The sequence below is a fragment of the Heloderma suspectum genome, chromosome 6, assembly GCF_057233095.1.
Source record: "Heloderma suspectum isolate Gila_16-S chromosome 6, 16-S_ref, whole genome shotgun sequence".
NCBI lineage: Eukaryota > Metazoa > Chordata > Lepidosauria > Squamata > Helodermatidae > Heloderma > Heloderma suspectum.
This window is the reverse complement of record NC_139463.1, coordinates 63994973-64017942: the sequence shown is the minus strand read 5'-3', so window position 1 is coordinate 64017942 and position 22970 is coordinate 63994973. Positions and strand designations below refer to the sequence as shown.

Genomic DNA, 22970 nt, shown 5'->3' with positions numbered 1-22970 from the left:
GTAAGCCCTCCAAGAAACTTTGCTAATACTTGGATTTCCTTTTCGTTATAGGGTGGCAGACATGTAGACTATGTTGCTGACCAGATTGTCAACAAGCTCATAGACGTGGTAAAGAAAAAGAACAAAGGTGGAGTTGGAGTGAAGCCTTTCCAGGTGCAAGTCTCAAATTTTCTTGTTTTCACAATCCTCTCGGGCATTTTAATGCCACATTGCAAACTTGTGCCAAAATGTTTAAGTGTTTCTGAAGGCTCAATCTCATAGAAGTGCAGTTGAACCTTCATTTGTGTCCCCCAGCTGTGCATTACAGCATCCCACAGTGCTAAAAGCAGATTAAGCAAGATGGAGTCTAAACATAAGGATTCCTTAAGTGATTGGGTAACTGGATGCAAAGGTGGGTGGGTCTCTACCTTTAATTGTGTAGAAGAGAAAATATTATGTGGAGCTTACCAGATTGAGCATTTGCCCCTGCACAACAAGCGTAAATAGATAAAATGGCGCTTTCTACACACTGTTCTCAGTCCAGGAGCCTTCCTCTGCCAGTTTTGATAAATTTGGTTACCCTCCTTTTGGGAGACGTAGCGTCCCCATAGTTAGCTTGAGAGCCTAGGCTCATATCACCACTGCAGCTGGGGAAATTTGAGAGATGAAGCTGTCCAATAAGCTGAACATTTGCAGTCTGTAATGACGCCTGCATCTGAATTCTAGGTGAAGAATCACATGTGGGTATTCGTAAACTCCTTGATTGAAAATCCAACCTTTGACTCCCAAACAAAAGAGAATATGACGCTTCAAGCAAAGGCCTTTGGCTCTGCGTGCAAGCTGAGTGAAAAGTTTATCAAGGGGGTAAGTTTTGTGAGGTTCATTGTGTTGTTTGCGGCTTAATTTTGTGGGAGGGGCTTGGAGCCAGAGTTGAGCGCTAAATGAATTCCAACTCAAGCAGGGGAAAAGCAGCCTGATGGCACACTTCAGGCACCCTTCCACAAGCAATTTTCTTTCTTTCTAGGCAGTTAGTTGTGGCATCGTGGAAAGTATTCTGAATTGGGTGAAGTTTAAGGCCATGACTCAACTAAACAAGAAGTGTTCTGCTGTAAAACATACTAGAATTAAAGGAATACCTAAATTGGATGATGCCAATGATGCTGGTATGTCTTCCAAGAAAGTTACAAGCACCGAAGCCTTGCTATTTATTAAAAGTTGAATACTGGTTCCTACAGGGTGCAGACTGGGGCGATGTAAGATTATGGGACTGGCAAGAGGGTGGACTTTGTGTCCTTGCTTCCATATAGACTGCAGTTTGGCCCCAGGAGAGCAACTGCACTTTAGGAATAGGGGCAGAGATGAACTAAATCCTTGCTTCTGGGCATGTGGCGTTGTCTTATATTGTGGGTGAACCTGCTATCTGTTTTCTTGCCCAACATGTCTTGAAGTCCACCTCTTGCTAACTGGGCTGTATCAGAATGTGAGGGAAAGGAATGACTTTTGGCATCCAAACCTTGGCAGCTGGTCCTGACTAAATGGGTATGTATATAGCTAAATGGATCAGTCTGAGTTAAAGTTCTGAATTCTCTTAACAGGGAGCAAGAATTCTATCAACTGCACCCTCATTTTGACAGAAGGAGATTCAGCTAAGACACTAGCTGTTTCTGGCCTTGGAGTTGTGGGCAGGGACAAATATGGAGTGTTTCCCCTGCGTGGAAAGATGCTTAATGTACGGGAAGCCTCCCATAAACAGGTCAGTTGGCAACACTTTGCAAACCCCACTACTGCTTTTTCTTGGCCAAGATTTGCTGTAGCTGTTTTCAGTAAAAGTTGTCAATCCTCAGCTAAATTGTATCAGGAAAGTGATTGTGTTGTAAACCTTGCAGAAATGACAGCCAAAATTAAAATCTGCAACTATTCCAAGAATCTGCAATGACAACTGTTGTACTCTGCTCATGGGATACTCGGTGCAAAATCTGTTCCTTTTAATTTGCTTTTATGATCAGTTAAATACTCTGTGCAGTAATCTGGCAGTGCCTGTCTATAGAGGAATGGAGAAATCTATGAGTTGATAGGTTTGTATCTATCAACTCATAGATGATAGATTAATTGTATTAATCTGTACAATCAGATCAATTGTATCTACTTAATCTGAGAGACATTCTGGTCCTTTTCAGATCATGGAGAATGCTGAAATTAACAACATTATTAAGATTGTGGGCCTGCAATATAAGAAGAGCTATGACGATGAGGAAGCACTCAGGAGCCTACGTTACGGAAAAATAATGATCATGACAGATCAAGTATGCCTTTTTGATGCGCTAGCAACAACAATACTGTGGCACCCAGTCTTTTGTATGTATGTGTGCAGCTAGCAAAATGGCCAATCTCCTTCAAGGTTGGGGCCTTACAATGCCAGGCTCCTCCCTTATCTTTAAGTAGTTATCACATCTTGACACTGTCTTTTGACTCGAATATTCCAAAGCCGTTTACATACAATAAACAAGGGCACAATCATATTGCTTACACCCTTGATGCTCTTAAGCCTCTGAACTCGGAAGCTTATGAGCATCCTGTGCAGAGCAGGAGAGTGGTGGAGGCAGTCGTCACCTCTCCACTCTGCATTTTTGCTAGATGGGCTTTGTTGCCTATCTAGCTGAGGTACCTTGGGAAGGAGGGTGGAGAGGCCTTGGATTAGCTCGTATCCTGGTTTCTCCAGTCCCGACCACCAGGACACCCCCTTTACCCCCTCAGGTTGTGTTCTCAGCCTTGGAGAGGCAGCCGGCATGGTTCTTTCCATGCTAAGGGGGAGGTGGGTGAAGTGAAGATTCCTTCCTATGAGATTGGAGTACTGTCTCTGACCTCTGGTCTGGGAATCTGATGTATCCTGCCTGCCCCGCCCCCGATGCTATCTAGGATTGCTTTCCTAAAACGTTTTTAGTAAGTATAGAAGGAAGAACAGACATAGTCTGAACGAGTGTATTGCACAGGTTCAGAGCCACAATCAAAGGGCTTTGCTTCTAGTAGAAGCAAGTCCTGGCTTTCGGAAAGATGGCACATAGAACAGAATCTCATTGGCAGATCTTAAATAATGGTGATGTTGGAGCAGGCAGGGGGTGGGGGGAAGTGTTTGCTGAAACAGTCTGGCCCCAGGCCCTTTTAAAGATGAAAACCAGCACTTTGAATCGAGTTTAGAAACAAACCAGTAGATGTTTCAGAACCCATTTCACACCTGTTAATGAGTGGGTAGAGCATTCTCCGTTGATGATTCTGGCTTGGTTTTAAAGGCATCTTAATGCCGTGGTCCCACACTGGATCATGTGGTCTACCCAGTCATCACCCAGGGCCCTGCTGTCCTCTAATCTCCCATGTACTAGTTCACCCTTTTCAAAATTTGCAGAGGTTGTACCATCTCTAGGAGTGCAGCAACAAGCATTCTGAAAAGTGATAAAATAGTGGGTATAGCTGTGTGGTAACAGCTATGCTAATGTCAGCTGTTCTCTTTTGCTGTTACCATGTAACTATCCTATTTTTATTTTACATCTACTGCCTTCTGACTTTAGCTGGAGTCGTATGTATGACTTCTTGATCATTTGCAAAGTACTTAAATGTAAAATGCTTTACGATCTTGTTTGATTTCACAAAAACATTTCAATAAATCACTGTTTTATACTAAAAGTAAAGAATTTATGTTGTAAGAGGGTCCTTTGTCCAAGCCACTGAGTGGCTGAACTGGGGTCCAAGGCTGCTGCTAGAGCAGACTGGCAGCCATAATTGACCTCACTATTGGTTTGGTAACAAAGCAACTGCTGTGGTTGTGGAATAGTAGGCCAACATATAATCAGTTTTTGGCTAGCATTAGTCTCTGAATACATGGGTGCTGAGCTCTCTTGACTTCTCTTGGACATGCTTGATAACGCCCTTAACAGCACCAGTTAGTCAAATCTGTCTTCTGAACATTCTTTTAGGATCAAGATGGCTCCCACATTAAAGGCTTGTTGATTAACTTCATACACCATAACTGGCCATCTCTTTTGAAGCACCGTTTCCTGGAAGAGTTCATTACCCCCATCATAAAGGTGAGCTATTCTTTCTTCTAAGTGGCAATTGAGCAGTTGCGAACATTCATCCTAAAATATATTTATTAAATTGTTGGCTATTCAAAAAGTTTCCAGACTGTAATTTTTTTTTACTTCAACCTAGGTTTCCAAGAATAAAGAAGAGATTTCTTTCTACAGCATTCCTGAATTTGAAGAATGGAAAACCAGCAATCCTAACTACAAAAACTGGAAAATCAAGTACTACAAAGGTTTGTCTAAAACCCTGTATAGTATTGCCAGATAAGTCAAGTAAGCAGTTTTACTGTTAAAACAACACATTGTGTGGAATAAAACTATTTTTGACAGTTCATAGGAAATCATATGAGGAATGGTGGGTATTTGCCAACTGTTTAAGACTAGCAAATGGCCTCTGTTTAGGAAACAAGAAATATTGTTACGTGTATACTCTGGAAGATAAGGGTAGGGGGCCTTATCTGCAACCCACTTGCCAGATTGTACGTAAAGAATATATTGGAGCACTTAACCAAAGCAAAGCCAAGGTCAGGTGAAAGTATATATTTAATATATCAATTTAAAATGCCAAGGGCACACAGATAGGCATTCTCAATAGCTGTTCTGTAACTATGAAACTCCATTATCTTGGGTGTTTATCAGAGACCAAACTTATATTTTAGAAGACTGTTATATGGGAATGCATTTTTGTTGCCAGGCTTCTCAATGAAGTAGGGGGACAACTGAAGTAGGGCAATTAGCTAATGTTTAATGTGCTTCCTATTCTGAGCCTAGAGAGAACTTAGATAAGCTCAAGCATAAATATACCTCAGAATTACAGGTGGGCAGCCCACAGGCTGCATTTAGCCCTCAGTCGCTCTTTGTGGTCACCCACTTCTCCATACTCATCAGCTGATAACAGATTGCTTTTTCAATGCTGCTGTTAACAGTGGGGAAACAAATCTAAATCGGGATTGCGGTGTGGGAGGCTTTACCCCCTTTATCCCAATGCAGGCAAGATTGCTTAGAGGAAAGGTTTTAATCTCAACCTCTCTCACAGGCACTCCAGTCACTATGGGAAGGGGCTGTTTGTTTCTGTGGGGGTGAATAGGTGTGTGTAACCTGACAGACCCACCACCAACCCCACCTACCCATGTGGCCTCTGAATGATTCTGCATCCCTATTATGTAGGGATGTACGAAACTCACGTTTTTGCGGAATCTTTCGCGATGGGGAGGGAGGCGCTCCGTCCCTCCCCCCAGAATCCTCGACATGGGGGGGAGGCGATCCGGTCCTCCCCCCCCCCCCCCCGGAATCCTCGACGGCCAGGCTGCAGAGCAGCCGGCCAGGGCCGTCCGCAGCTGGATTTCTGGCCACGGATGGGCTGCTGTGGACGCAAATGGCGGCCGCCGTAGTGGCCGCCATTTGCGTCCAGCCAGGCAGCCATGATAGGCTACGTAAGAATTTACGTAGCCTATTATGACTACCCGCCCCCCAAAAAAAACCCAGCCTAAGCAAATGGCGGCGGCTACAGCAGCCGCCATTTGCGTTCCCTATTTTTTGCCATTCTAGCCTACGTAAATATTTACATAGGCTAGAACAGCAAAAGCGGGGGGGGGAATGCAAATAGCGTAGTGGCCGCCATTTGTGGTCCCTGTTTTTCGCCGTTCTAGCCTATGTAAATATTTACGTAGGCGAGAACGGCGAAAAATAAAGGAATGCAAATAGCGCCCACTACGCTATTTGTGTTCCCCCTTTTTTTTCCTGCCGTAATTGCCTACGTAAATATTTACGTAGGCTAGAACGGCGAAAAATAGGGAACACAAATGGCGGCCGCCGGAGCCGCCACCATTTGCGTATGGTGGGGTTTGGGGGGGGGGTTAGCTGTGATAGGCTCCGTAAATTCTTATGTAGCCTATTACGGCTGCAAGGACAGCAATGGCGGCGGCAGGAGACTAGCCGCTGGAGCCACCACCGCATCCGTCCCAGGTAAGTGCCGTCCTGGGGGGATTCCGCAGGGGGGCAGGAGGCCGTTCAGCCACGGATTCCGGGGGGCCGGATTCTGAAGAATCCGGCCCCACTGAAATCCGTGGCAGAATTCTCTGCCAGCCCTACTATTATAGCCCTCCACACAAAAGCCTGGCCACCCCTGCTCAAAATGAAATCCTAATGTTGCACTTAACCATTCTCTCCATTGCAAATTGTTCTGAACAGCTTTCTCCTAGTGTATGGTGTCATATTAGATTGTGGCACTGTTGTAATATCAGACCTGCCTGGACTGGAACTCTAGGTGATACAAAGAAAATGAGCTCTATAGCTTGTCAGCTAATAACTATGGGAATCTACCTATGAGACTTCTTAATGACAGATGGAGCATATTGATTTCTAGTTCTTCAGTCTTTGCTTTAGTTGTCTCTGTAAAAAGATACTTTGCCGCAATATATGTTGAAGCTTGTACATGCAATGGAGAATAGGTTGTATAGATTTTATCTAGATATTGTATTGGGGCTGTCTGTCCTTATCTCCATAGGTCTGGGTACCAGCACATCAAAGGAGGCAAAAGAGTACTTTGCAGAGATGACAAGGCACCGAATACCATTCAAGTACTCTGGCCCTGAAGATGATGCTGCAATCACTCTGGTAGCGAAACTGTTTCTAATCCTCCATTGTTTGAGGATTGCACTTGCAAAGTGGTTGTGCATGAATTATCATGTGTTATCAATTAATGTGATCCTAGCAAAGCTGCCTTTTTTTTTTTTTTTAAAGGCTGAAGCTAGCAAATGCATTCTCTGCCAGAGATGGGTGAATGTGACTCAGCAAAGCTTGGAGAATGTCTTTCTGGCATAGGCTAACTTTTGTGTATCCGACATCAGGATTTGCTTATAAACTAGCAGCAGTTAACAAATTGAGAATGAATTTAAAATGTGGTACAAGCCCAATGAATTGCACTGCCCAAGTTTGCACTGTGGGTGGCTGCAGTGCAGACAAGTTTTATATCTCTTGGATTTTCCAGGATGTCTGTATTCTTCCAAGATCTAGAGTCCCTTGTCTCTAATATCTAGCGATTTAAGTTGGATTCAATTCTTAGTGGACAATGTGTACCATGCTCTTAGTGGGGTATGTATACAAGGTGCACCCAGTAGCAGTGCCTGGCTCTGAGGAAGAAGTTCTAACTTAAGGCACAATGCTATTGTTTGCACCCTTGATACTCATAAGCCTCCAAACTCTGAGGCTCATGAGTATCCATTGCTGGGTGGGAGGAGCGTGGAGGCAATTGCCGTCTCTGTGCCCCTCTCACCCTGCATTTTCACTAGATGGGCAATTTTGCCTGTCTAGCTGGGGCTCTGTGGAGCAGGAGGGAAGGAGGCTGGGACAGCCAGAGGATTCCTTGAAAGCCCGCCACCCCTGTTTCCTCCCTGCCTCCAGAACAGCCCCCTTTCCCTCCTCTCTGAGCTTGGATTTGTGTGCGCAGAGAGGCAGCCGGTGCAATTCCACACCAATGGGGAGGAGGCAGGGAACTCGGGCTCCTGGGTCTGAGGTCAGAACACTGTCTCCACCTCAGATCCAGGAATCTGAAAAATCCTATTCTCCCCCCCCCCCCCAATGCTGTCTAGGGACCATGGGATTGTTCTCTTAGAGCTGTAGATAATTTAGCGGACGTTAAAAGGAATTTAAACTGAGTGCCAAACCCTCCATATTTTACTCAGTATCCTAAATATATACCTGTGATTGTCCTGAATAAGCGTAGTTACGAATACTAGTCTCTGAGTAAATTGGCTGTTCATTTTTTAACGTTCTAGGCCTTTAGCAAAAAAAAGATTGATGACCGAAAGGAATGGCTGACAAACTTCATGGAAGATAGAAGGCAGCGGAAGCTACATGGACTTCCAGATGTAAGTGGCCTTTAGGGCAGCGTGGGATTCTCACTAAACGGTTTGGGGAGGGACTATAGTTGTAGAAAGCATGGTGTGCATGCAGAAAGTTGCAGGGTCAATCTCTGGCCTCTCAGGTAGAAAGATCAGGTAGCTGGTGATGTGAATTCCCAAGACCCTGGAGAGTAGGCAATATTGGATTAGATGGACAAATAGTCTGACCAGGCATAAGGCAGCTTCTTGTTTTTCCACAGGGTTGAGTTCTCTGACAGGCAAATGTATTAGAAGTTTCAACCATTTGGCCAGAAAGTTATAACATCTTTACAATGTAGGATAACAAATAAGAGCAAAGGTGCAAATAAGAGCAGAGGTGGTTTTCATTACAACTGGGGGGGGGGGGGGGACAGGAGAGAAGGGTTAAAATTCTCTACCGTGGTCCTAATCCTGATTGATCAGTGAAAGGGATAGGAGGGACAGGCTTCTTTTGTGGCTTTGCAATTAAAAGGGAAGGGAAGGGAAAAGATCAAAGTGCCACCAGAACATGATAATTCCCCTTGTGCCCTCTTTGCCTGTGAGTTCACACACACAAGCTCATCTCTTTGTTCAACAGCAAGACTCCAGTTGCAGGTTTGAATAGTTACCACAGACCAAGCTTTTCATATCAGTTCTCATCTCAAACACAATACTTAAGTAGAGGCAATTGATGTGTTCAGCTATGAGTCATTAGTCATGACTTTCAGTGATGTCTGTGCATGTGGGAATCAGCTGTTTCTGAGCTCTGCACCATAGTGACACATCTAGTTATGTGCAGCCCCAATGAGAGGATAAAGCAATCTATCATCAGAACGCTTCCTTTATCTTGTTAAGGAGAGCAAACTATTAGAAATGGCAAGGCTATTGAGGTAGAAAAAGGTATTAAGCTGCTGTTTTGAAGGCATAACTTAAAATTGTTTTGCCACATTTAGAACTACCTATATGGGAAAGCTACAAGTTATTTGACCTACAATGACTTCATCCACAAAGAACTTGTTCTCTTCTCAAACTCTGACAATGAGCGATCCATCCCATCACTGGTTGATGGTAAGTTGCCTATTATGTAGATATTTTTAAAATCTAAATCAAATTTCCTCATGTTTTCAATGCAGTGCATCATTATAAAGTTCTCTAATAGCAAAAGATGTAAGATTCTTTTATTCTATACTTCTACCAGAAGCAGAATTGAGTACATTGGAGAACATGTATGAATGGGATAAAAGGTGTGTTTGCACTAAACTAGCATCTAATGTATCCTCTTATGAGACTTTCCAGGTCAGTCTTCAGAGATCCTCTTGAGTATCTTTCTCACGGAAACCAACATCTTTATTACTGAGCAAGTGCCAGTATTTTTCAGTGCTATTGTAACTCCCAGACCTGTTACGGTTGCTTGGCACTTTTGTTTCACTGAGGCTACTAAAGAGAGGGTCTTTTCAGTGGTAGCCCCCCAGTTGTGGAATGACCTCCACAGAGAGGCTCACCTGGCGCCTACATTATGGTCTTTTGGGTGCCAGGTAAAGACCTCTCTATTTTCCCGGGCTATTTACCTCTTCCGTTTTAAAAATGGCTTTAGTGCATTTTTAAATCTTTGCACTGCTGGCTTTTATCTTGGTTACTACTTTGGTTTTATTCTATTCTAAAGTTATAGTTTTTATATTATATTTTACTATTTTATTGTATTTTAGAATTTAAAGCTTTGTCTTGTAAATTGCCCAGAGAGCTTCAGGTAATGGGTGCTATTGAAACGTAAAAAAAAAATAAAAAAATTGTGATTTTGTATTGTGTATTGGGTGGTTGACTATAATAAATGTATGACAACAACTGGTACCCTAAGCCAATTGTAGGAGGACAAAAATAACTTCCTGCAGTCCTGTTTGCACTATGAGGGGGGGAAAGTACTGCAGGGGAGGGAGGAGGGCAAGATGGAGTTTAGTTCATTTCTTTCATTATTTTTTAAGGTATCCAAACTGGCTCACATATTAAAGAATAAGATACACCACAACAATAAGAAGAAAACTTAACACATCTATAACCAGTAAAACAGCTCAAACATTAATACCGTCAAAACAATTTAAGCCATGCTCTCTGGTTACATGAAGATGACAGCTATTATCTCCTGCCCCTCCTTGCACACCAGAGGATATCTTCTTACAGTTTTCATTTACTTGCCCAGCTTCCATGGGCTGTGACACTCCTTGAATGGCAGCAGTAATTGTACTGAGAGCATTGTTTGGCAACAGTTACACTGCAGTTTTTACTGAGGCTCCAACTTCAAGGAACATGTGGGAGCAGCATTTGTCCATAGGTGTCAAACTATAGTAAGAAAGTTCAGCATTTACTTCTGAACTTATTGCATTAAATTAAACTACGCTTCAAAACATTGGTGTGTATGCTGCCTGTAACAATTCATTGCTGGTCTTGGTTTTGTTCAGCTTTGCCTCATGCTTATTGCTTGCTGTCTTTTCCCTAATTGGAGATTCTTCATTCTGTAGATTCTCATGTCACTTTTTGTTGGGTTCCTGAACATGTTTGGATTAAAGGTAGTTAATTGGTTAGGCACACAGGGGTCCCATTTTTACCCCATCTTTCTAAATAAACATAGTGATTGTAAAGTAGTTATAGTTGTGGGTAAGTGAGAACAAACAATACTTTGATCTTAAACCAATAATATGATCCTGTTCAAATGCATCCTTCAAGAATGCAAACCCAGCCATCTCATCTGCACCAGATGGATCTAGCTTCATTTCTGGGTGAAGTAATTAATCTGAACTATTTTTAAAAAATCTTCTGGCCAGCTGTTGTTGTCTGTGACTTTGAGAATTCTTCAGATCTGGTTGTTGAAAGAAGGAACTTTTTTAATACGTGAACGGAATGGAAACTTAAGACAACTGCTTGAAATGAGCCAAGGTGCTTTCATAGAATCATAGAATAGTAGGGTTGGAAGGGGCCTACAAGGCCATCAAGTCCAACCCTCTGCTCAATGCAGGAATCCAAGTCAGAGCATCCCTGACAGATGGCTATCCAGCCTCATCTTGAACGCCACCAGTGTGGGAGAGCCCACTACCTCCCTAGGTAACTGGTTCCATTGTCATATTGCTCTAACAGTCAGGAGGTGTTTCCTGAAGTTCAGCCGGAATCTGGCTTCCTGTAACTTGAGCCCCTTTGGCGCAATATAGCCTAGGTGCACCACATAAAACTAACCTACAAAGGTCTTGCCAGGGTGATTGGGATGGGTTCTAGTGCAGTCTCTTCTATCGTCATCCCCACAAACCCATATGAAGACAAGAGTGCCAGAACCAATACCTGGCCAAAAGGAAACTCAACTCACAGTTTTATCTGATTTACCCTATAATAAGTAGTGGTTTATCTAACTTGGCAATTGCTTCTTGGGAAAAGGTTGCTAAGTCAGATGTCCTTTCACTTGCCATGCCTGCAGAGAGAAGGCAGTGGGGCAGTCCTTATGCAGCCATTGTTTCACCTACCTCTGCAAAACTAGCACAACAAATACTGCGGTCCCTTAATGTATGGGTTTTTATTGCCTTAGCTGAGAGATGCTGGTTATGGAAGGGAAGAAGCCTATGCCTTCACTTAAAGCAACCTACCTCATTCTTTCAGGACTGAAACCAGGTCAAAGGAAAGTTTTGTTCACTTGTTTCAAAAGAAATGACAAGCGGGATGTGAAGGTTGCCCAGTTGGCTGGGTCAGTGGCTGAGATGTCCTCTTACCACCATGGAGAGGTAAGGGAAGTGAGGGTGAGGATCAAGGCCAAAAAGCAGCAAGTAATGGATGTGTAGCTTCCAAGAGGGGTTAGCACAAGTTGAAGGAACCAGTGTTGTCATCCTACTGCTCAAACTGTGCGCTTAATGACAGACAAGGCTTGTATTTGCTATAGTTTTAATATTCTAATGGTATTGATTCAATGTATAACCTGCTCCATCCCAAAGGCTCTGTGTGGCATACACAAATATTTAAAACAGTACATTAAATCAGAAGAAAAATCACCGAAAGCAATTGTCTTCTTTTGTTCTGGGAGGGAGGGTAGAACTTTTCAAGCTATGGCCGGTGACTGGGTTAGATGCTCAAGTGTCCTTCCCCACGTTTCTGTAGCCACAAACCTATAAATTTCCTTTTCTTGGAATACTGTTTCTATCCTATCTTCCTTGTTCCCCCTGCTCATCCTCCTTTTCTACCCAGTCCCAATATTTTGGCTGTCCTTTTTCAAAGAGGGTTGTTTTCATCATTTGGTACTGTATATTTGTTTCAGGCCTCACTGATGATGACCATTATCAATTTAGCTCAAAATTTTGTGGGCAGCAACAACCTTAACCTGCTTCAGCCCATTGGTCAGTTTGGCACCAGGCTGCATGGTGGGAAAGACTCTGCCAGCCCTCGATACATTTTCACAATGCTCAGGTTAGTAGCAGTCTGCTGTCCAGCTGGCTTTTTCTTGGACTCTGTTAGGTGGTGGTGGTTTTGAAAGATATAACAAGCGGCTTTAAAATGTTTTTAAGTCTTAATATCTTTGCACGATCTGGATGTAGCAAGTCTTGCTGCAAGAAGTTTATCAAGATGACCCTTGGTCCTGTCCTTCCCAGCTCAGCAATTCTCCTGTTTCTAGGATACTGTTATAGACAAATTAAGCCCAAACCACTTTCTTTTCTAGTCCTTTGGCACGGTTGGTTTTCCCAGCAGTGGATGACAGTGTGCTGAAGTTTCTATACGATGACAACCAACGAGTAGAACCAGAATGGTACATCCCAATTATTCCCATGGTGCTCATCAATGGTGCTGAGGGCATTGGGACTGGTTGGTCAAGCAAGATTCCCAACTATGATATCCGAGAAGTGGTGAATAACATTCGACGCATGCTGGATGGAGATGAGCCGCTATCCATGGTAATCAAAATGCATTAGTAACAATAAAAAGGGGCTCACAGTTTTTGAAAAGAGAAATAATGATGGGCAGGGCAGCAGTATGGGGCAAAGACAAAATTTTGCTTTCTGCTGTGGTGTTTAATGCCTTAATATAAGACATGAGACTTCTTAGTTCTGAAAAGTTGTCAGTGAATGGCTAATCCTCATGATGAAGAAAGCTTTAAATGGGACACAATCTACTTTGAAAGACTTGAAAATATAAAATTGATGGATTCTGTGCTTTGAATCACTCCCTGTTGCTCTTCATGAAGCCCAGTCTTCTCCCTTTCTTCCTATACAGGTACAACTCCTCCATGTGTTGTCCTACGCTGCTCTTCACTGAATTTGTAGTCTGCGTATTGTGCAATCTGAAGAAATGCATACAGTTTGGCTTACAATTTCCATGTTTTTTTAGATTCCTAGTTATAAGAATTTCAAGGGGACAGTAGATGCCCTGGGGCAAAACCAGTACCTTGTCAATGGGGAGGTGTCAATACTTGATTCAACCACCATTGAAATTTCTGAGCTTCCTGTTCGGACATGGACACAGGTACGATACGCTGTAATTTTGTACTATGCTACTAGAACAATTAACATCAATATGTTTTTGAGCATCTCTAGTTTAAAAAAAAAAAAGGCAAACCACTATACTGTTCTCTCTGTCCTCAGGTATATAAAGAACAGGTTCTGGAGCCTATGCTGAATGGCACAGAAAAGACTCCCCCACTAATAACAGACTATAAAGAATACCACACAGACACCACAGTCAAGTTCATAGTAAAGATGAGTGAGCAAAAGCTTGCGGAGGCAGAAGCTGCTGGTCTACACAAGGTCTTCAAAATACAGACTTCTCTTTCCTGCAACAACATGGTAAGCAAGAACCCAGAAGGGTTCTCTTTGCACAGTGCAAAGAAGGTCTGATCCCCTGGGCTTCCCAGAGTACAGAGGAAAGGATGACACTTCGGGGGTCATTTCCATTTATTCAGTGAGGAAGGGGGCAGACAACCCACATGGGACCTATCAAGGCAAAAAAAATGAGACACTTAGTCTTAATTGTTTATCTTTTAACTGAAACCTTATATATTATAATATCTCAATTAAGCTGAAGAGGATGTGAGGACAGTTTCTTAAGTGCAGTGTAACTTGCGTTACAGAGTAGCCTCCATTTTTATGATCTCAAAAATTGTCCATATTTGTGGTGGTAGGAAAAAAAATAGGGGACAGGATCTAGAAGTGAATAAATGGTTCCTAATTTCAAAATTTATTGTATTATGCATTAAACATACTTTAAAAAATATATTTTAGAAAACAGAATCATCAGTGTCACATCCGCCTATCCACCTAGGATAGGCGACCCCCTATCCTAAGCAAGGCAAGAGAGGCACGGGGGGATCGTTCCCTCTGCACCACTCCTGCCTTGCTATTTTTCGCTAGACAGCTGTTTTGGGCTGTCTAGCGGCGGAGGGGCCGACTGGGAGAGGAAGCTGCTGTACAACACATTGGATGTGTCGTACACGCAGCTCCGCTCTTCCTGCCCCGGAATGCCCCCCAGCCCCAGCCCTAGCCCTTCTCAGTCGCTCCACACTCGTCTTCCGAGCGTGGAGGATGGGGCTTCTCCAAGGCAGCGCGGATGAAGGGGGAGGTAGGCTTTCCAGGAACCAACCTCAGAGCACAGGCTCCGAGGTCGGTTCCTGGAAAAGAGCATATCCTATGGCCCTCTAGACAGTGTCTAGTGGCCATAGGATTGCTCCCTAAAAAAACAATAATAAATAATGGTTAAACTAAGATCAGTATTTGCCTAACATTTTCCTCCAGTTTAATATCATTCTAAAACAATTACTGTTGCCATTGTTCCATGTAACTATTTGTCTCCGATATGTGGTTAGTGAAAACTGTGCAACGTACTAGCAAATTACCTACCAGAAAAGTTCAGAATTATAATTCAGTCTGCTTTCAGTTCTGTATGCAAATCAACTGGTTAGTTTTGTTGAATCAGATACCATTCGAATGATCTGTAAGACAAATTTTTTTCCATTTTCCTATAATCTCTTTCAGTTGATGTTGATATCTACTTAAATATAATATTGACTAATTATTTAAATACAACATTAATTAATATCAATATACATTTTCAAGTTTAAATGTCTAAAATACCATCTATAAAATTAAACCTTCAAGATCCCTTCTTTGATATTTGAATCTATAAAGTGGGATATACCTTATTTTTCATCAATTCAAAGATCTTGTTCCCATTTCCTTTTAAGCATCAAAAGATTCGGGAACATTAAGAGAAATAGCACGGGTTGGATCTAGATTTCGGCATATGCAATTTGGCAGGCTAGTAACCTTTACTGGTTAAAAAACCTACAAAATGTGGAGGGCAGATAAACCTCAGTGTAGGATGCTATATTTCCCTTAATCTGAAAAATCACAGTCTGGTTATCCCAAACTTCTTGTGCAATCTCATAGATGCCTACTCAAAAGTAAGCCCCATTGAATTCAGTGGGATTTACTCTCATCTTAGTGTGTACAGGATTACAGCCATAATCTCCTAAAGTGCCATATCTGTTCGAATTAGGAAGCACTATTATGCACTCTTATTTGGAAATAAGACCTAGCCCTGTGTGGGCTATATGACGTCAGCAGGGCATGGCCATTCCCACCTGATATCAGTTGCTCCCTGGCCAAAGTGCTGGCTGGATTTTCCACCCAGTGCTTGGGCCAGGGTTCAGACTTTGCTGCGCCTAGGAGGTGGGGTGGGCAAAGCCAAACTAGCCAAGTGGCCATCGCTCCTCCAAACAGAGGAGTGAAGGAGCATTGGCCAGCTAGCTTCACTGCATATGGAGCTTCCCTGACTGGGAAACTGTGCACCCAGGGGAATACCTGCTGTTATATCTGTTATCAGAGAGAACAGTGGGGATTCCTCTCCCTGCCTCTTCCCCAACCCTCAGTTGGGATGGGGCCTTTGAGGGGTGGGGCCCACAGAGGTGGAAGGAGCTTCCACAGTCAGATCCAGATTAGGCCTGCCAGCCAGAGGTTCTACACCCCTGCTTTGATCAGATATTCTCTAATTGATTAAAGCCTATTTAAAAGGAAGTTAATGCAGTCTTTCCCCAAATTAAAGATTTGTATTCCATCCTCTTGCAAAGGATCTTGACCAACCTTGCCATGCCCACTAATTGCTAGGCCGCCTGTCTACTTGTGTATTTTAGGCATTTGTGGCATATCAGCACCATGAAAGAAATGAGCCAACTTTCTTCCAATTTACAAAAGCTTCTTTGGTCACTTGGAGATTCCTGCTTGCCACAAGCAAGGGGCTGTTTTACCAATGTGGCTTACAAAAACGTTTACGCTTTTTTGAAGGCTTGAACAACAAAGAAATACAATAAATAGTTCAAGGGAAATTCTATAACTGGACCCAGGCCCTTTGATGTTCACACCCTGTGAAGCAAACAGTGTGATGGAGTTGTGTGTGGTGGGGAAGCAAATTCTTGTACCCTTCCAAGGCATGATCACAGGCTTGCAAATTGCAGGCTTCTGGAGTGTTGTTCTTTGCCCTAGGTACTCTTTGACCATGTTGGTTGCCTGAAGAAATACGAGACTGTAGAGGATATTCTGCGGGAATTCTATGAACTCAGGTTGCGCTATTACACCTTAAGAAAAGATTGGCTTGCCGGGATGTTGGGAGCAGAGTCTGCAAAACTAAACAACCAGGCACGTTTCATCCTAGAAAAGATAGAGGGCAAAATAGTGATTGGTAAGTATTGCCAGAGTTGGCTTTAAGCCAGGGATGGGCAACCTGTCACCCTTCAGATGTCGTTGGACTGCAACTCCCATCATCCCTAACCATTAACTGTGCTGACAAAGGTTGATGGGAATTGCAGTCCAACAAGATCTGGTGGGCTGCAAGTTTCCTGACTCTGCCATAAGCTATTTCTTTCCTTGAAGACATGGGGGCAAGTACTAGAGGGAACAGCTAGGGCTGAGTGGGCAGGCTCCAAACCAACTTCCATTGGAGAAGAGGCTGCCCTCCTGTCTCCAGTAAAGGGGGAAGTTTAATTTTGCTAAAGAGCAACTAATAAAAAATCCCATGCAAATGTTCATTTGTGACAGAACAAGCTAAATAATTAGATTATTTAGTAGTTGCAGAAAACCTCAGCCAGATACGTAGAGGAGTTCAGAATACGTAGTTTTATATTGACAAAGACAATAGTGCAGACCTAGTTAGTGGAAAATGTGGTTATAAACAAAGTGTGGTCTTAGCTTCAGTTCAAGCTCAGTATAGGCTTGGTTTTTAGGTCTTTAAGTGTAGCTCATACACTAAAGTTTAGGTACAGACCTCAGCCTAATTAAGTGTTTAGCTTTTTTAAAAGAGTGTAAGTCTAAAAACAGCACACTGAGCCAGGTACATAGTGGGCCAGTTAGCACGATCAAACAGCCTACTATGGCTTATTTAAGCCACAGTGGGCTATGTTGCATGTGGTTGTCCATTTTGAATATTCACTGCCCAGCTGCAGGTTGTGTCATGCAAACCCAGGCAGTGAGGATTTTGCAATGGTTTGTTCTAGGGTTATGTGAGGGCTGTGGACACTGCAGCTCATGGTGGGCTATTTTCATCATGTCAACCAGTGCAGTGACTTGCATTCCCAGGAACTCAAATGACATCTTAATCTCCTGTCCACTGGCAGTTGTCAGTTGGCACGGTTAGTTTTCGTGGCTTTCTGTTTTAAAAAAAAAATCTCCATTCCCAGGGGGCTAAACTTACCTAACTTTCCATTCTAGTGCAGACTAGTTGAGCCGCACCCTCACTTTTTTTTAAGCAAAGCCTTCTAATCTAACTGGCTGGAGCAGCAGTTGGGAGAAGCTAGCCAGGGCTATAAAAATAGGCACACTTGGGAAGGAGCCTAGTTCACTGAGCACAAAGAGGAGTCCCAGTGGTGAAGTGTCTCAGCCCCACTGATAAAGCATCAAGGTAAAAAAAAGTGAAGCAGACATGAGAGTTAAGCAGCTGTGTGAGTTTAGCAACAGGGCAAGGAGGGTCAGGGTAGTTAACCCTTCCCTGCCTTTTTGTAACTTCCCTGTTTTCAACCATGAATGTGTCTAATCCCCTTTTAAAGCCGTCCAGGTTGGTGGCCATCACTACATCCTGTAGTAGCAAATTCTACATGCAATGCATGTAGAAGTACATCCTTTTTATCTGTCAGCTTCATGGGATGACCCCAGGTTCTAGTATTATGGGAGGCGGAGAAAAACTTTTCCCTATCAACTTTCTCAACCCCATGGATAATTTTGTACAGCTCTATCATGACTCCCAATATTTGCTTTTTTTCTAAACTAAACACTTCCAGATGTTGAAGCTAAACACTTCCAGTTGATCTAGTTCATTATTTAACCCATGGGTTGTTGAATTCTGGGTTGTTATGTGTGAATGTTTATGTTATGTGTGAATGAAAGAAACCCATGGTTTCTTAACCACGAACAACCCAGAAAGAGAACCCATGGTTTGTTGGGTTGTGAACTGTGAGTTGTTCGTGGTAGTTTAAACCATGGGTTGTTGTTACATGTGAACCCAGGACTGTGGATTGTTCATGGGTTGTTGCATCAGATGACAGAGGCAGCAGGTAAGAGTGGTAAAAAACAACACCAACCAGTCACTCTATATGACAATACTAGAGCTCTGCAAAGGCATTTGGGATGTAGGAGTGGGTGAAGGAAGAGGGAAAGGAACAATCCAGGAATTTAGAAAACAAACAAGTGTTTGTTTGTTTGTTCATCTGCTAGACAAACCCCATATAGGGCAACAAACCATGGATTAAACAAACCGTGGGTTTTATGTGCAAACCAGGTTATTGTAACTTTTCTTCACAGGGGAGTTGCTCCAATCATTTTGGTTGCCTACAATATTCCAAGTGTGCTCATACCATAGATTTGTATAAGAGCAGTATGATATTGACAGTTTTATTTTCCATTCCTTTTGTAATTATGCTCAACTTGGAATTGGTCTATTTCACAGCAGCCACATATTGATTCAACATTTTATCAAGCTGTCTATCACAAACTTAAGATCTTCTTGATTGTAGGTTGTCACTGTCTGGCCACCAATTTGGATGGCTTCAAAAGGGGAATAGACAAATTCATAGAGGATAAGGCTATCTCGATGGTTACTATTCATGATGACTATGGATTGCCTCCAGTATTGGAGGTGGTATGTCTCTGTGTACCAGCTGGGAACCACATGCTATTGCATTCATTTACTACTTGTGGGTTTCCTAGAGGCAGCAGGTTGGCTACTATGAACAGAATGCTGGACTAGATAGGCCTTTGATCTGATTCAGCTTGGTTCTTATGTTCTTAATCTGACACATCTTGAAGTGCTAAAAGTAACCATGTTCAATTTGGCTTTTCTGTTCATGGAATGCAAGTTGACTTGTGTCTTGTTCCTAACAGAGTGCCAAACTGTTAAATTGCCGTGACATTAATTTTGGCTGCTGTTTCTTCTGAATTTGTTCCTTGTGATGGTCTGAAAATGTGTGTTGTTTGTAGAGAACAAGCCCAAGAAAGAATTGATAAAGGTCCTTATCCAGAGGGGTTATGATTCTGATCCAGTAAAGAAATGGAAAGAGTCTCAGCAGAAGGTATTGTAGTTCTCAGTCTCTTCCTTTTTATTAAATCAGTTGCTTTATGACTCTGGTTTCTTTAACTTTTGAGGGGATTCCACCATTACTACTACCATCACAGGTGCTGCAGCTGGAAAAATGGATCTTGATCCTGAATCTCATCATGTCTCAAGGATTACTGGCCTTTTAAGGCAGAAGGGTGACCCCAGTGCTGTGTGCACAGTTCACATGATGGCAGCATTTCTATCTCTGTCACCATCTGCTCTCCTGGGAGGTAGTAATGGGCCCTGTATTCAGCATCACCCTATGGGGAGCAGACATTGAGCACCAGGTTCTTCTATCATCACTATTTTCCTGAATCCAAAGAAAAGCATTGGGAGAAGGGTAGACAAACACCTCATTAGTTTGAAAGGGTGGATTGTGTTGCAGATGCTGAGCAACCTCAGCAGCTATTAACAAGTGGCCAACTTTCTCTGCTCCAGAGCAACGATGAAGACATAAATGAAGAAGGGGATAGTGATAAGGAAAATGAATCTGCTGCAGCCACTGGGCCAGATTTTAACTATCTTCTGAACATGCCTCTCTGGTACCTAACAAAGGAAAAGAAGGATGAGCTATGCAAGCAACGGGATGACAAAGTAGGTGGATGAACAGTTCTGAAAAAGCTTGAGAGTTGGCAGTGTTAAATGCTCAAGCACAGGCTTAACTATTTTTCACTGGTCTATTAGGAAACTGAGCTGGAAAACCTGAAGCAGAAGAAACCTGATGATTTATGGAGAGAAGATCTTGCAGTCTTTGTTGAGGCTCTTGAAGTAAGTCACTCTTTGAGAAAGGCTCTGGATTTCTGGCAAACTAATCGGTTTTCAGCTTGTATTGATTGCCCATAGTGGGACTCTTTCTTCAGTTGGGTATGACATGAGTGTTCTGAAAAGGAAAAGACAATTGTGGAGACAGCTGACAGTGGCCAGGGGTTCTTAATATGTCTTAAAGCAGAAACCTGAAAGATGCAAGTGAGGAGCAGAGAGATTCCAGGGACAGTTGTCTTCTGGCCTTTGCTAAAGGGTGCTGTAATTGCTGCATAGTTCAACTTAGGTTATATTGAGATATCTCATTTTCTTTAAAAACAAACATCCATGAAACAGAAATGTAATGCCTATTCCTGCTCTTCCTATAAGGCTGCTTTCCCTGGGCGATTGGTAACTTTTCAGCTGGGAAATCATACTGCATACTATTAAGTTCTTCAGCCCACTTTTGCTCTACTGTCCTCTCTAGGCCTTAGAAGAAAAGGAAAGGCAGGATGAGCTGTCAGGACCCACTGGCAAGCCCATCAAAGGGAAAGGAGGAAAACTGAAAGTAAAGAAGCTGCAGGAAATCATGCCCTCTCCACATGGCAGAAGGGTCATCCCCCGAGTGACTGAAGAGATGAAAGTGGAAGCAGAGAAGAAATTAAAAAGAAAAATCAAGGTAAAATAGGAAATGTTAGCCTCTGTTAGGGATTGTGTGTATATATAGATATATAAATAAAATGTATTACAAAATATGTATATATGGTTGGATCTAGATTTAGTCATACTTCAAGTAGACCCATTGAAATCAATGGGACTTAAGTTAGTCATGACTTTATTTCATTTATTTCATTGAGTCTACTCCTAAGTATAACTAAATCTAGATCCAACTTACAGTTTTCCTTTGTTTTGTTGATGCCTTTCCTTTGCCCTGTCATCCACCAATTCTCCTCCTCCTTATTTATCTGTAGAGTGAAAAAACCGAGCTTGATGGGAATCAAGAAGGAGATTCACCAGGGTGTGATAAGGAACCAAAGAATCTTAAACAAAGATTGGCAAAGAAACTGAAAATGGAGCCAGGTAAAATCTGTTCACTGGTGTCTGTTCTTTGGTGGGATTTGCCTTAGTAGCACCTGGTTTTAGTTTTTTTTAAAAGCAGCATATCCTGAATATATTCATTTTAAGGTGGGGGGCAGAGTGATGCAAATAGGTAGAATGCATTTTCTGGGACCAAACACTCCCATGAGTTTTAATTTTCCGGGACCAAGCACTCCCATGAGTTTTAATTTTCCTCTTAAATGCATCATGTCTGGTCTTACAATTTAGCAGACTTAACTTCAGATACCAAGAAACAATCTGTGCTGCCATTCAAGCCAGTAAAAAAAGCAATGAAAAAAAACCCTTGGTCTGACTCAGAATCAGAAGAAGATGATATAGAGGTTGTACCTCGTGCAAATGTACCACGCCGCCAAGCAGCAGGTAGGTTTATGAAGAGTTACAAAACAACTTGGAATCGTTACTTGATACTGTATTTGTATTTGTTTGAGTACTTTTGGTATAATAAAATCTTAAAATGAATTTAGAGTCTTTGCAAAGAAGGTTAAGAGAGTTGACTCTCCTGGTAATCTTCCTCTGAGGCTACAATCCTGTACCCCCTTAACTCGGAGTAATTTCTGTTGAACACAGTGAAACTTACTTCTGACTAGATTACAGCCTAATTTTTGTATTCTTCTTTCAGCAAAAGTCAAATATGTGGTGGATTCCAATTCCGATTCAGACCTCAGTGACATAGGTGGGAAACACCAGGCTGAGAATGAAATGGATGAGGATGCTGTATCTGATGAAAATGCAGAGGTTCCAGCTGCAAAGCTGGAGGCTGTTTCTAAGTGAGTGCCTGACCTATGCAAAAATAGGTAACTGTGTTCGTTCCAAAAATATCCAAACAGGGACAGCAAACCTTTGAGGGTTGTGACAGATTTCTCCTTGCCTGGAGATACTATAATATGAGATTTCTGTATTTCGCTAAATCATGGATCAGTAGATAACATATCCCATGCCATATGCCAGGAACAAAGTGTCACCATGGAATTCGTAAGTTTACAAAATTCCTTGTTTATATACACACACAGTTTATATAGAGAGAACTCTGAGATTAGGCATCTCTTTTTATCTTTAAAACTGACATGATTCACATTTGATGTAAGAGCATTGAACCTAGACAAAATACATAATTGTTACAAACAAATCACATTTAAAAAACATTTTAAGTTCAGTTCTAGGAGCATTGCCTTTAAAGCAATAAAATATCTCACCCACATGGCACTAGGGAACGTGTAGCAAACTGGAGCAGAGAAGTCAATGAGACCCAGTATTCTGTCCTGATGAGAACTGATGTTTGGTTCTGGAGTCCCTGTGTTTTCCCCCTCATATTTATATGATTCTGTATTGGCACTGCTTATATATCTTTCCCACAAAATAGTTTTTTTTCTGACAACTGGTTATTTTTTTTCCAAAGTTCCCAGGTATGATTTGGAAGTAATACATTTACTTCATATTTTATAGCTTTTCTGAACACATTTCCTTAAGTTCCCCAAACAGGATAATATCTGCTTCTCTTCCAGAGGTTTACTATTTTAAATTTGATGTGTGTTTTTAGTTCTGTTTACAATATTTCATGTCATTTTCATCATAAGCAGGACACGTGAACAATAGTCCAGTA

The 22970-nt window shown here is 42.3% G+C and overlaps 1 protein-coding gene across 2 annotated transcripts in view; it reads left to right on the top strand.

Moving 5' to 3' along the window:
- The window catches only part of TOP2A (DNA topoisomerase II alpha), a 43292-nt gene that overhangs the window by 9861 nt on the left and 10461 nt on the right, over positions 1 to 22970 (top strand). Inside the window, exons 9-31 of one of the 2 annotated variants that reach the window (XM_084804605.1) lie at positions 52 to 153; positions 706 to 843; positions 1004 to 1142; positions 1575 to 1732; positions 2157 to 2282; positions 3948 to 4058; positions 4183 to 4288; positions 6562 to 6671; positions 7832 to 7924; positions 8869 to 8983; positions 11552 to 11673; positions 12201 to 12349; positions 12600 to 12831; positions 13265 to 13399; positions 13519 to 13719; positions 16411 to 16606; positions 19393 to 19484; positions 19949 to 20104; positions 20195 to 20278; positions 20739 to 20930; positions 21223 to 21331; positions 21581 to 21730; positions 21990 to 22137. In XM_084804605.1, coding sequence (XP_084660731.1) covers positions 52 to 153; positions 706 to 843; positions 1004 to 1142; positions 1575 to 1732; positions 2157 to 2282; positions 3948 to 4058; positions 4183 to 4288; positions 6562 to 6671; positions 7832 to 7924; positions 8869 to 8983; positions 11552 to 11673; positions 12201 to 12349; positions 12600 to 12831; positions 13265 to 13399; positions 13519 to 13719; positions 16411 to 16606; positions 19393 to 19484; positions 19949 to 20104; positions 20195 to 20278; positions 20739 to 20930; positions 21223 to 21331; positions 21581 to 21730; positions 21990 to 22137 — 3164 coding nt within the window. Of the gene's footprint in view, positions 1 to 51; positions 154 to 705; positions 844 to 1003; positions 1143 to 1574; positions 1733 to 2156; positions 2283 to 3947; positions 4059 to 4182; positions 4289 to 6561; positions 6672 to 7831; positions 7925 to 8868; positions 8984 to 11551; positions 11674 to 12200; positions 12350 to 12599; positions 12832 to 13264; positions 13400 to 13518; positions 13720 to 16410; positions 16607 to 19392; positions 19485 to 19948; positions 20105 to 20194; positions 20279 to 20738; positions 20931 to 21222; positions 21332 to 21577; positions 21731 to 21989; positions 22138 to 22970 lie in introns of both variants that reach the window. The other variant, XM_084804604.1, reaches the window with a different exon arrangement.